General features: G+C 33.8%; 1 protein-coding gene across 2 annotated transcripts; it reads left to right on the top strand.

The window, feature by feature from the left end:
• The first annotated feature begins 4,469 nt into the window (after positions 1-4,469).
• On the top strand, positions 4,470-6,245 carry LOC116145256 (LOB domain-containing protein 25). 2 transcript variants are annotated; one of them, XM_031430696.1, is made up of 2 exons: positions 4,470-4,685; positions 5,587-6,245. In XM_031430696.1, exon 2 carries the CDS (start codon positions 5,598-5,600, stop codon positions 6,093-6,095), a length of 498 nt encoding a protein of 165 aa, XP_031286556.1. In that variant the 5' UTR covers positions 4,470-4,685; positions 5,587-5,597; the 3' UTR covers positions 6,096-6,245. The 2 variants fall into 2 exon arrangements, with proteins under 2 accessions (XP_031286556.1, XP_031286555.1); XM_031430695.1 differs by having other exon boundaries at positions 4,563-4,685; positions 5,592-6,245.
• The last annotated feature ends 8,208 nt before the right edge of the window (positions 6,246-14,453 follow it).

Genomic DNA, 14,453 nt, shown 5'->3' on the forward strand with positions numbered 1-14,453 from the left:
TTCTATCTTAAACAGTTTGTCATAGCCAGTCTCTCTTCCAGTATCAACTATCAAATGTTCCCTCTACCATCAACCAACTTAGAATTTCAACAATGCTTATAGACTTCTGCAATGTATTTATTCATCTAAATATGATAATATGGATGGTCGTCCCTCCTAATACATTTTCTTCTACTTCATATGTTAGACCTGAATTTGGGTAATGTGTTGGCTACAGAAACCAAAGAGATTGGGCTAATAGCCCAACCCAATTCCCACTAGTAAAATCCTGGAGATTAGGGTTTGGGGAAATTTATGAAAAGAAAAGTAGCTTCGATGATAGTTAATTTAATTTTTGGGTGCAATATCATATTTTTAATAACTGTCCCATTTCTAATTAAAGGTAACATTACTTTTTCTTGGAAAGGCAATCCCCAATTCCCAAAGGCTTCACCACTATTTGTTAAGTCTCAGGCCTCTGATCATTACAAACTGAGAAAAGCTCTTTTTCATTTCTGGCTGGGAAGCTCAAGTGTCCATGTTCAACAATTGAGAAACAAAGCTTGTGGCCTGTGTGAGATAAAAGAGTGAACCAGAATTAAGTGCATCAATCAAACTGACCCACATTGTGATAATCTTTTAAGAGTATATATAAATCACAATTAGGTATAAAATATACCACAGCTAAAGCAACTAATTAAAACCGCACCCAAAAAAAGAAAGCACTTAGTGGTTCCTACCTTTCCATAATTTATTTTATTGATTGATTCCTCCATTGAGGAATAAAGCATATAAGGCTTCACCTTAAAATTCCAATTTAAACTTGCCTGAATTTTGAAGATGGGTCATGGGTTCTTTTGGAGAAGTGGTCTCCATCTCTAACCTTACAAATTAAAAGTTCAAAATTTAACATTATATTATATTGCATATGTTCAATGCATTCAGTAATCTAGTTCCATATACATGTATATATTTATTTAACAACCAATAATTGATTCCCCAATCATTAGCGAGCCATGCTTCAATATAAATATTTGACTCAAATTATTCCTCTTTAATTAATTAATTAATTAATGTCCTCCCCTACTTTTCTCAATGTCCTATCACACAGCATCTGACCCTTAAGAGTTCACCATATATAATTCGCAGCAACCTTAAGGAATATATAAGATTATAGTTTTAATATATAAATTACTTATAGGTAGCTGGGTGATTCCTTTGTGATTCTTGGATGTATTATTCAAGATGTCCTGACTTCAAATTCACACGACTACTAATAAAGTGTAGACATCCGTTGACTTCAGGGTTCCAGAGGATTAACTAAGGTGCGTGCAGATTGACCCTGACACCATTGGATACCAACAAAAAAAAAGTGTTTCAATATAGAGTTTCTGAGCCTGCCAATCATGAAATGAATTTTAGATAGATACCTTCATATAATTTTTTTTTTTCTTTTCAATCAAAGTATAATCGATAGATAGGGTAGGGATGGTGAGTGGGGGCATGTAATATTCTCTATTTTTTATTTTATTTTATATTTTCTTGATGATCTTGGGATGCCATGGAATCAAATGATAAGAAAGAAGAGATATTGGACGAGTGGTTATCTATTATTGTTTGCTAATTAATCACAGCTTTAAGATGATTAACTTGTTTTGAAAGATAATGAAAGTGAAGCTAGATTTGTACACATGCACGCGTCCATATATGTTAAGTCCAGGAACAAACAACAAATAAAAAAGAGTAGATTCATGTATCATTATGAGGAGATCTAAAGAAAATTATCATCACTTCAACTGCTAATTCTATATATTATGATGTACACCGACACATGATTTCTTCAATTATGTCAACTAATTAATTTATTTATTACTTAGTTATTAACTAAACATCTGATGGTGGTTGCGAGTTATAAGAGTAAACCACTTTTTGCCACCTAAACAAAGATTTAATTACATTTTTTCATCCATAGATTTTTAAAATAACACTTTATTATCCAAATTTATATTTTATTTCCGATTCCGACATCGTTGCAACCCCACACCACTACCATTCTTTTTCCTGATCATCACTCATCAAAACCCCTCAAACCCTACTTCTAGTGACCTTGCCAATCGCTGATAATTGAGCGATTAGAGTTTGCGTATTTGCTCCTCCCAAGTCAAATTCAGACCAATCCCAATCATCTAAATCTAACATTTCACCACCAAAAGACTCATCAATCTCCTCTCTTTAAAAGCCCTAATAGTTTGGACCAAGTTTGTTCCCTGTTTGTCGTCAAAATATAAATTTGAATAATAAAATGGTATTTTAAAAGTATTTAGGTAGAAAAGTGTCGTTAAACCATTATTTAGGTGGGGAAAAATCGTCAACTCTTTATAAAAGTTTAAGGCAAACTCGAGGCAAGAACAAGTGAGATTAGAGGTGCCTTTTAAGTATATATATGTTCACTTTCATAACTCTAACTTCAACAATATTATTCATCTTTAGAAAAGAATGTTGGATTATTAACATTCTGTTCTACGTTGATCCTAGGTAATTGTTTTTGTGGGGGCTCATTTGAGTGCCTGTACTAACTACTGCATTAACTTCCCAAGTAATTAAACCTTATTTTAAGAAAAATTCTGTGTCATTCATGACATTACATTAATAAAATTGTACTAATAAGTTGGGGTGCTAGCGCATTAATTAATTATGTTTCTTATAGTTGAACAATTTTTTTTTTTATGATCGAGGTGTCTAGATTAGTTAATGTATATCTTAATTAATTCTTTTGAACTATAAAACTATCAATTGGGTCAAAGTTTCAATAATTATCACTATTAATAATAGATGAGGGATTCAAATTCAAGATTTCTTAAGTAATACACACAAGAGTTCTTATCAAATCACTCGATTTTCTGGAGATAGTTTTTATAATTGAACATGTTATATAGTATGTACATTATTTCACAATAAACAATATTCAACTCCTTATGAAAAAGAAATGAAACAGCTGCAACTATTGAATGGTTAATATGAAAAAGTAAAATAAAATTCAGACTGGTAAATATCGGATGCTTCTCGAGAGTCGGGATTTAGAGGTATTAAAAATAAAACATGTATTATAAAAAGTGTCTGAGAATTATGGATAATGTAAAAAACATGTTTGATGGCGAATCTGTAATGTTGAAAATTCTTCAAAAGCAAACTCTGCTACTAAGATTGTTATCAGATCAGCATCTTGTCATAAAAATTAGATATCAGATGTTAAAGTGTGTCGTCAAATTATTGATGGATTGTGCATGAAAGTTGTCACTTTGTGAGCTTGGGGACCAGAGAATCACAAGATAAGATAAGCAGCTAGCTGGATCAGAGATCCGTCAAGAGAAGTGAAAATCAAAGAGCGAACCCAGCCACAAGTTTTCATGCATGGTTACTATCTATTCCCCTCCCTCCTTGTACATATATTTTCAGCTTCCTTTTGTCGGTAACTCGAATGGACATCATAATATTTTGTCCACTGTTTATACTATCACGAACCCATTTCAATAATACATGCAAACAGTATTAATGGTTTCACTGTCTGTGTTTCAGAGATTCATCATGATGATATATAGTCAATTTCAATAATACAATTTAACTGCAGAGAGCGTGGGAATGTGTCCCCTAATACAAATTGAAGCATCCCACATAGGAATTCTTTATAAATTTTATTTACCATAAATCTTTTTTTTTTTTTTTGCCTTTTGTGGGTTTTATTGAAGATGGAGCCCAAGGCATATCAACTCACAATTACATTGATAAGTCATCTCCGTACGTGTATTGGAAAATGCCCACTTTTGGTTTTGGATTTCTTCTCACAGAAAAAACAACTACATATATGATATATGTATACTTGAAACATTTTATATCTTCTGGAGTATTTGATTGTGGGCAAATCGAAATCATATCAATCTAAAGTTCTTCTGACTAGCTAACTTATGTATGATAATATTTTTGTAAACTGGGAATTAAGTTCACTAATTCCAAGTTATAACAGTGAAAAAAGTCTACTTGACATGCAGTACTTTGAGTTGCAGGTGCAGATATTACAGCAAGTATTATGGATCTTTTGAACTTCATTAATTAACAATGGCAGAATATGTATCTTTTGGTATAAAATTTCATCTTGTTTGGTGTTCTGTATTTTACTTTATTAGATTGTTATTTGATCTATTTAATTCAATTGGATTCAGTTTTAGAGTTAAACCAAAGTAATATCTTATAGTTTGTGACCATGTCGAGCATTTTCAGAGGGAAAAGGAAAATTCAAGAATATGTGTATGAACTTTAAATTAATTTTTAATTTGGGAAGTTTATTTAATTTTTTTTTTCCCTAGTCCATAAATAGTGTTCTGACATTATTATAATAAGTACAGTGAGCTATTTCTTGTAGCCCCAATTATTACACTTGTCTTTTGCTTTCCATTCCTCTCATTAAATGCTCTTTGCCTCCTTTTTCTCTCATCCTCCTTACTTTTGTCACTGTATTTGCAGGTTTTCTCCCTGTGTCCTGCAAGCAGCTAGGGTTGCCTACTCTTTCATCAAACTCTCACATCCAATAATAATAAACCCTATCTTGCCTAAGCAATTTCCCCCCATTCAATGGCAGCAGCTCCTGCATAGTCTTTTTCCTAGGAAACATTCAACCAACGGATCGGGAAAGAGCCTACTCATCAACAAAGGTATAAAACTTTTCTCTTTCTTTTTCCATCTGAGAAATTAACCTTGCTAAACTAGCCTCTTGTAAAAAGGGAAGTATCTCTTTAAACCCTTTTCCGATTTTCATTTTTCATTTGGAAACTAATTAAATACTTTGTTTTTAATTATATGGTCTTTAACAAGCAGAGTAATATATATATAAATATATATATATCTCTGTGTGTGTGTTTTTTATGTTATAAGAAGAAAAAAATTAATGCAATTAAGTTTAAGATGTGTAATTTCACGATGCTCTACTTGGAAGGAAATAAGTAAGATCTATATATTAATTAGCACAGTACTAGAGCTATTAATTACATGTTAGATATTTTAAATTGTGTGGAGAGGGAGAGTTCTAAAGGACGACAAATATATTATATTTATATGATTTGAGGAACAGTTTGACAAATTCAAGATAATCCAAGCACAGTACTGTGTAGCATCTGTTTTGTGTGTGTGTGTGTGTTTGTTTGTTTATATATATATATATTGGTGTGATATGTTTCTTCTTTTTTTCTTGTATACCGTTAGTTTTGACTATAGGGTTTGCCTGAAATTCAAGATGAATTTCAAGGAAGACTGCTTTGCAGGCCGCAAAAGCAAAAGTAGGTTGAAAAGGAGATAGCTGTTGGTGTTCTCTATAATTCAATTTCCATTAGACATGTGTGTTTTTGCTTATTAACCTATTTCAATAGTCCAAGATACGGCTAGAATTTCTGAATAAAAAAGGTATTTGTCACTATAATTCTATAACTAAGTCAAAGTAAATAAATTTTAAAGTAAAGATGTCTGGTTTTTCAGCTTCCAATTATATTGAAATTCAATGTGGTAATTAACTAATAAGTGTTAATTAAGCTGTAAGTGTAATTAAATCCTTTGTTGCAGAGAAGATCATCATGGCTTCTTCCAGTTATTCCAATTCTCCATGTGCTGCCTGCAAGTTCTTGAGGAGGAAATGCATGCCTGATTGCATTTTTGCACCATATTTTCCTCCTGAGGAGCCACAAAAATTTGCCAACGTCCACAAGATTTTCGGAGCAAGCAACGTTAGCAAACTCTTGAATGAGGTGATGCCTCATCAGAGGGAAGATGCAGTGAACTCTCTTGCCTACGAAGCCGAGGCACGGATGAAAGATCCGGTCTATGGCTGTGTTGGAGCGATTTCCGTCCTCCAACGACAAGTCATTCGACTCCAAAGAGAATTAGATGCCACAAATGCTGATCTGATCCGCTATGCCTGCAATGAAGTCCCGCCTGCAACATCTCAGTTTGGGTCAAGAAGGAGTTCAGGTCATGGGCAAGGATCTGTTGGTGATCAAAATTCTGGCTTCTACTTTCCCTATAATAATGATCATTTTGGAGATGGCCATGACAGAGGTGAAGGTAGCATGTAATTATTCATAAATAATCGACAATCTATCACTGTATTTGCATAGTTATGAGCTATAAGGAACCCTTTTAGGGTTTCTTATTTTCTATATATATGAGCTTATAAGGGACTGTGATATATATTATTATGTGGGAATATTATTTTGTTAATTAAACTTCTCCTTTTATAATATATTTATGAGACCCGGCGGCTGTATATTAATTATTCTTATCTTTATGCCATTTAAGCTGAAGCATTAATTATGATTTTCACTCAGAATCTCAGAATCTGGTGTAGCCATTTGAAATTTTTTGCAAGTAAATTAATTAAGCTCTCTGGGATAAGGTATACTTGCGTGGTCGATTCGTGGCCTTGTTTTGCTCAGTGCATTGGAGTTTGCAGTACATTTTTTTTTTATGGCTATATATGCACGTCAAAGAAGAAGTAAAAACATACAACTATCAACCACTTTCTGCAGCAATTCTGCTATTTTGTATAGTACCCAATTACTGGGATTTTTATCTCCCTCCCTCTCTCTCTCTTCCAGATAATCCTATCTCAAACCTAATCTTAAATCTCTGTTTATAATAACTTGAATTGTTTTTGGTACACATTATTGGTCAGAAAGCACAAATAATGAACATCTAGCTAACTTATAATATGCCCATTCAGTTTTGCGGCTCAACTAATCAACATAGTTTATGTAAAGCATATCAAGATTATATGGCCTCTCGACAGGTACAAGCTACATACTAATCAGATATGGCTAATCTACGTAACAATATATGTATATATATATCCAAATCGATTACGTGCATTACAGTCTCTTTTCAATAGTCAGAAAGAACATCATATATATCTGGTATCAATATCATTAACTATGCGGCCGCCATATATAGCTAGATGCATGTATGCTCTCTCCTTTTATTAATTTCCTCAAGCAATCACTCATTTCTTGACACTAATACGGAAGCTGATGTGAACAAACTGTTCTTGCTTTCGGTTCTACAGAATTAATGAGGGTCCGTTTAGGTATCATCATCCAAATTCAGTTTCCCACATTGAGATACAATTTGAAAGTTTGAAGATACACAGTTGCATCCAAAACCATTAAATTAAGTAAAAGTGACATCCAGATCGACTTGAAACCAATTAATTAGATAGGTTCATAATCAGTTTTTCTTATAAAGCAATTTCATGTTGATGATCTGATACATTATACCACAGAAATTGGTTCATTTGTGATTAGGGTTTGATGTATAGTTATTAATGGGAAAACCATTAAATTATTATCTTTTTTTTGGTTTCAAATTTCATTTACTAATTTTAAAGATCTTATTTAACTATTGTTTTCATGGATCGATTCTAATCAAAACGTATTTTTCACCTCTCCTCTTGTGGTAGGATGACAAACTATTTAGTCAATATAATTAGTTATATTTAAAGGTTTTGTGTTCAAATTGCTAGAGAAGCAATTACCAAATTTATCCAAAAAAAAAAAAAGTATTTTTTGAAGATTTTCTATATCATTTATACAAGAAAGTGAAAGTGACATCCAGACTTGAAACCAATTGATTAGATAGGTTCAAAGTTAGTTTTTCTTATATAGCAATTTCATATTGATGAACTAATATGATCTGATACATGATACCATAGAAATTGGTTCATTTGTGATTAGAGTTTGAGATCAAAGCTATCTATGGATTCATTAATTCTTGTCCCATACTCCTCAATAATGAATTACTAAATTTAGTGGAAAAAATGAACATGGAAGATAGGTAATTAGATGAATATGTCCAGTGTAAATGCACATACTTAATTCGTTAATTAACAACATAATACACACCAACATCACTATCATAAGAAAAGGAGGAAATCAGTTATAATAAATTCACCAACATCAATCACTATCACAACAAAAGGGAAAAAAACACTTACATCTAATCCAACTTTAGTTAGGGTTAAAATAAACATAAAGTCTAAGTGTGAACAAAAGAAAATAGGTACTACATATATATTCTCTCTCACACCCTTTTTGTCTATCAAAATTTCAAGCTTCTTAATCTGCAGCTTCACTTCATTATTTTCATCTGGTAATTTTATAAATGAATAAAGAATTACAAACTAAAGACGGGAAAACCCGAAACAAGGTTACCCTGGAACAAGCGGGAGAGAAAGGTCACCCCAAAAGAACAAGGAGACATAGCATATACAAATCCTTCACAAGAGAAAAACAGCCCACTAAAAAATGAGCCAGAGCTCAAAAACTGCCCATAGCGCACCCAGAACACAGATGAGACAAACATCCCTCACCTGCTAATTTCAATCTGTTTTTACAACACTGTAAATCTGTTGACTTGGCAGACAATTATATTCATATAAAGTCTTTATTAACCAATAATTTCCTTCACAACAAAGTCGGTGTCTTGAACAGTAAAATTGTACAGATGCCTAGTCTCATATAGGAAACCGAAACACAAAGGAATTGTTATCCCATGTGAAGTGTACGTGGATCAACAGTAAAATAAATTTGCATTTTTCTGCGTATCCTACTTGGATTTTTCACCTTTGATTTGTCTATTATTATATTCTTCACTGTTCATCTTCGACCCTTTGTTCCTCTCTGAACATGCAGTGAGAATTTTAGTACTGCTTCATCACATGCACTTCAACTTGAAGCAGAGACCAGAAACAGTTAATGCTTGTTAATTAATTTCCTAAAAATAATTAATTAACAATATTATTGCATGGTTTCATCTTCTCTTCCCAATTTAACCGCCTCTGAGTGATGACACCTGCATGACCAATAAGGCCATATTTAATAATTTTCTAGTGATGGTAGGGATTGTTGAGAGCTCTAAATTTGCGAAGCAAGTGAAAAAGATTTTTGGATTATAGAAAATAAATTTAATCAACTGATCAGATTTTAATTAACGAGTTATTTAATCGAGAAAGTCCATATTAGTATGTTCACATAAGTTAAAAGTGTAAAAACGCGTAAGGTGAAAAAACACAAACACAAACAAATTAACAGTCAGTTCTTTGAATATTCTCTTTGTGTGGCTAATTTTTCTTCTATTTTCTTGTTTTCCGTCTTTCCAACAATGGAATTAAGTCAAAAAAGTAAGAAAATCAACCGAAATGATTCATAATCTTTCACACGCAAACTTTTTTTGTAGTGGGATTACAAAGAAATCACCAAACTCGCCTAAATTTGCTCAATCGAGGCAATAAAGATATATGTTCTCATCACACAAATAGTTAGAATACATGGGTTTCTTTTTCAACTATTTAATTTTTCTTCGAAATCAAGACATAATGTGACCTGATGAATCCATTACTTTTGTAACAGATATTACACATATGAAGGGATTGAAAATTAATTAATTAATTAGTGACAAGAAAGATTGAAAATGTTTCTCCCTGGCATGCAATACCAACTAGAGAGAGAGAGCATGCGCAACCAAAAGCAGAAAACGAAAGACCAGAGAATGAAGAAGAGAGAAATATAAAGTTGGTAGTGAAAAGGGTCTTTGATCTGGGACCCGGGTGGGTTCTGAAAAATGGAGGAATGGGTCAAATCTAGAAATCGTTTTCGATGGTTAAAATGGGCCAGCCCCAACCGCCCAAGAAAGGGGATCAACTGACCCAAGAGGTCCAAAACCAAAGACAGCTCTGTTCCAAAAGTTGAAATCTGACTTGATTGATTGATCGGATGTTTCTCCAAAGCTCTGTGGACCTTCCCCACATGTGTTTTGAACAGAGGCCTATTCCTAAACTCCCTTTTTCCTCTCCACCCACACAACAATTCGGTGAGAATAAACCTTCAAACGTTAAGCACCTGTTTGTTAAAATATTGATAATAACATTGCTATCCTATTTGAATTAAAAGATAGGGTATGTGTTTATTTACTTATCGGTCTTTGTTAGACTTTTTACATTATGGTTTTACACTTTAATATAATTATATTTTGGTCCTTGCTGAGGTGGACTGATGTGGTCATAAGGTTGTGTCTCTTCTCTTGAGCAACTGTCTTTGATGAAAAGACAACTGCATATTAAAAGGAGGGAGACTTTACAGGTCCCCAATTAGACGCAATTTTTATTTCAGATTCAAAACCATCACTCCAAAAATTGCAGTCAGTGGAAGATCCTGTATTTTGAAGGAGCAAGAAGATTAAACAACAATTGCTATGGCTGGAGGTTTGTCATTTACTTCTGCATATATTCCATGGAGATTTTATGTTGAAATTGATTGTATTATCAACTTTATATGAATATTGGAATATGAATGTATTTTACATTTGGTATCAGAGCACTGTTTGAATCTCTGCCTAGCATGAAAATGTTTATTGCAAATCTGAAAAATATTGCGTAAAATTGGGATTTTTTCCATTAAAACCCATACTTTAAATCAAGCATAACTTTTATTATAAATAGAATCTGTTTTCGATTTTAGTGTCATTGGAATCCTTGTTGAAAAAGCTTTCCAACGATATATTATTTGTCAAAAACGGAGTTCTGGATGCAAAGTTATGCTAGTTTAAAGTTTTGGTTAGAAATTATTGTTTGGGTGTTTTCAGAAGCCATTTACGGCACCAATTTAGGACGAAATTGTCATTTGGGATGTCACCGATATAGGTTATATGTCTACATTCAAGTTTCCCCTTTAAAATGGCCAGAAACAGGCTGTTGAAAATCTGCAAAACTGGGTAAAAAGTTGTAGAAACGGGTCAATCAGAACCGACCTAATTAATAGGATAAACGGGTCAAACTGACCCGGTCAAAGTCAAAAGTCAAAACAGGTCAAACTAACCCGATCAAACCAGCCCAAAACCCGATAGGTCAACCCGACTCGGTCAACAGGTCAGACCGGTCAATGAACCGAACCGGGTCAACTCAACCTGGTCAAACGGGTTAGACCGACCCATATTCAGGCCGGCGCATGAGGAAGCTTGTGCTTGCGTTAGGCGCGTGAGGATGTGTGCTTAGGAGCGTGTGAGCGCGTGGTGGTGCCGTGTAGGTGCGTGGGACTGTGTGCTGTCTTCTGGCGGCGCATGAAGGCGCGTGGGGACACGTGGTCTAATCATGGTGGCGCATGGAAGTCGGTGACAGCGTGTATGATGGTTTTTATGTCATATATTGCTTTGTTATGCATAAATAATGTGTTATTCTTGTATTGATTTGTATTATATTATATAATTCATGTTATAAATTATTTGATATTTTATGATCGTATATATTTGATTAATTTAGAGTAGCCGCAACATCTAAATTATGATAATATATGCATTAAGTTATATTATTTATGATCATATTAAGATTAATAACATCATTTTGTAGTTAATCATATTAATATAATCATTTTACTCACAGGGAATGTTATATTTTCATGATTAATTAGGGATGAAATAGAAATTATTCTCATTTCTTAATTAGCCCACAGGTATTATGAAATATTAATAATTTTTAGTTTCATCATTAAAGAATAATGAATCATAATATGTAATATCTTTACCCACAGGGGGATTTTATGATATGTCGATTCATTTATGATTTATTATTTATTTTACATTGGTAAACTTATAATTGTTATTGATGGTTTGTGCCTCATAATTTATTTAGTAAGCATGTCTATTGATATATCTATAGTTGATCAAACTTTGATGATGGTTGAAGATAATGTTCCTAGTTTAAATGGTGATAACTACAAATCTTGGAGAGGGGTTGTCCTTCTTCATTTAGGGTGCATTGATCTTGATTATGCTCTTCGTAAGGAAGAGCCACCTACACCTAAAGATACTAGTTCTCACGCTGAGATTGCTTTGTATGAACGGTGGGAGCTATCCAACCGTTTAAGCATGATGTTTATCAAATCTCACATTACGACTAGTATCCGTGGGTCGATACCAAAGTGTGAAAATGTCAAGGATCTGATGGCGGCAATTCATGCACAGTTTGAAACCTCAGACAGGCATTAGGTAGCACCCTAATGAGTAGATTGACATCCATGAAGTTCACTGGTATTAAAGGAGTCCGTGAGCATATTATGAAAATGCGGGATATTGCTGCTCAGTTGAAATCCCTTCAGATGGTGATTAATGATGATTTCCTGGTGCATTATGTCCTGAACTCTCTCTCGTCTCATTATACTCCTTTCAAGATATCTTATAATACACAGAAGGATAAATGGTCAATCAATGAGCTTTTGACCATGTGTGTTCAAGAGGAGGAGAGACTGCTTCAGGAAGTGAATGAAACTGCACATCTGGTGACAGGAAATGTCAAGTACACTTCAAACCAGAATAAGAAGTGGAAGGGAAAAGGCAAGCTGCATGAGGTTATGAGCAAAGGTAATAAGGACAATATCAAGTGTTTCTTCTGTAAAAAGACGAGACACATGAAGAAGGATTGTCCTAAGAGGAAGGCCTGGCTTGACAAGAAAGGTAACCTCTCATCTCTTGTGTGTTATGAATCTAATATGGTTTGTGTTTCACATAATGATTGGTGGATTGATTCTGGTTCTACAATCCATGTTTCTAATACCATACAGGGTTTTCTGGATCAAAGGAAGCCATTGGGAAATGAATGCTGCATCTATTCGGGAAACAGGATGCCTTCACGTGTTGAAACTGTTGGAACATTTAGACTTATTTTAAGTACTAATTACGCTTTGGATTTGGAACGAACCTTTTATATTCCTAGTTTTTCTAGGAATTTAATTTCAGTTTCTAAACTTGTACCTTGTGGATACTCTTTCAACTTTTATGGTAGTTCTTTTAATTTAATTAAGAACTCATCTATTGTTGGAAATGATACTTTGGTTGATGGTTTGTTTAAAATTCATTTAAGTGATAATATTCCTTATAGTCTTATGACTTCACATGATAACATTGGTATGAAACGTACCATTATGTATGAAAACTCTTCTGTTTTTGTGGCATAGGAGATTAGGACACATCTCCATTGATAGGATTAAAAGGTTGGTAAATGTTGGAGTTCTCAAAACTCTTGACTTTACTGACTTTGATACTTGTGTAGACTGTATTAAGGGAAATTAGACTAACAAATCCAAGAAGGGTGCCAGGAAGAGTTCTGAACTTTTAGAAATCATATACACAGATATTTGTTGCCCTGACATGAGCTCAAATGGTCAGAAATATTTTATCACCTTTATTGATGATTACTCATGATATATGTATCTCTATTTGCTTTATCACAAGGATGAAGCGTTGGATTCTTTCAAAATATATAAAGCAGAAGTAGAGAAACAATGTGGAAAATAAATTAAGATCGTGAGATCTGATAGAGGGGGTGAATATTATGGTAGATACACTGGTACAGGACAAGCACTTGGTCCATTTGCTAAATTTCTTCAAGAGCAAGGTATTGTGGCTCAGTACACCTTGCCTGGCACACCATCTCAGAATGGTGTAGCAGAACGGAGAAATAGAACATTAATGGATATGTTACGGAGTACGCTGAGTAACTCCAAACTTCCTTATTCTTTGTCGATTGAAGCTCTCAAAATTGCAGCGTATATATTAAACCGAGTTCCAACTAAGGCGGTTCCCAAAACGCCATTCGAATTATGGAAGGGTTGAAAACCAAGTTTAAGTCATTTACGTATCTGGGGTTGCCTAGTTGAAGTTAGAGTTTATAATCCACAAGAACGAAAGTTAGATCCTAGGACTATTAGTGCATATTTTATTAGATATGCGGAAAAATCCAAGGGATATAAGTTTTATTGTCCGAACCATTCCAGTAGAATTGTTGAATCAAGAAATGCCAAATTTCTTGAAAATGATGTGGTTAGTGGGAGTGATCAAATCAGAGACCCAGTCTCTGAGAAAATTGACGTTTCAGACAATGCTCCCACATTAAGTAAAAGATTGGTTGTTCATTCAAACAAGGTGAATAATGAGGAACTACTCAATCAAAATCCACCTTCTGATGAGATTATTTTAGAAGATTATTTTGAACAACCTCCACTACAAGAGGAACAACATGTTGTGCAACAGTCTCAACAAGAGACTGTTGTTACAACATTAAGGAGATCTATTAGAACAAAGAGATCATCAATTCCTACTGATTATGAAGTGTATATGCAAGAGTCTGACTGTGACATAGGTATTGAGGATGATCCAGATACGTTTTTACAAGCTATGAATGTAGTAAATCTGAGTTGTGGTATAATGTCATGATAGACGAGATGAATTCTATGGCGGATAATGAAGTTTGAGACCTTGTTGAGTTGCCTACTGGAAAAAAACATATTGGTTGTAAATGGGTATTTAAAACCAAAAAAGATTCATTTGGCAACATTGAGAGATACAAGGCTAGACTTGTTGCCAAGGGGTTCACGCAAAGGGAGTGATCCTGT

Source organism: Pistacia vera, unplaced genomic scaffold (genome assembly GCF_008641045.1).
Source record: "Pistacia vera cultivar Batoury unplaced genomic scaffold, PisVer_v2 Contig460, whole genome shotgun sequence".
In the NCBI taxonomy this organism is placed as follows: Eukaryota; Viridiplantae; Streptophyta; class Magnoliopsida; order Sapindales; family Anacardiaceae; genus Pistacia; species Pistacia vera.

Excerpts from the sequence above, each read along its gene's own strand:
- LOC116145256 (XM_031430696.1), top strand. The coding sequence starts at position 5,598 with ATGGCTTCTTCCAGTTATTCCAATTCTCCATGTGCTGCCTGCAAGTTC.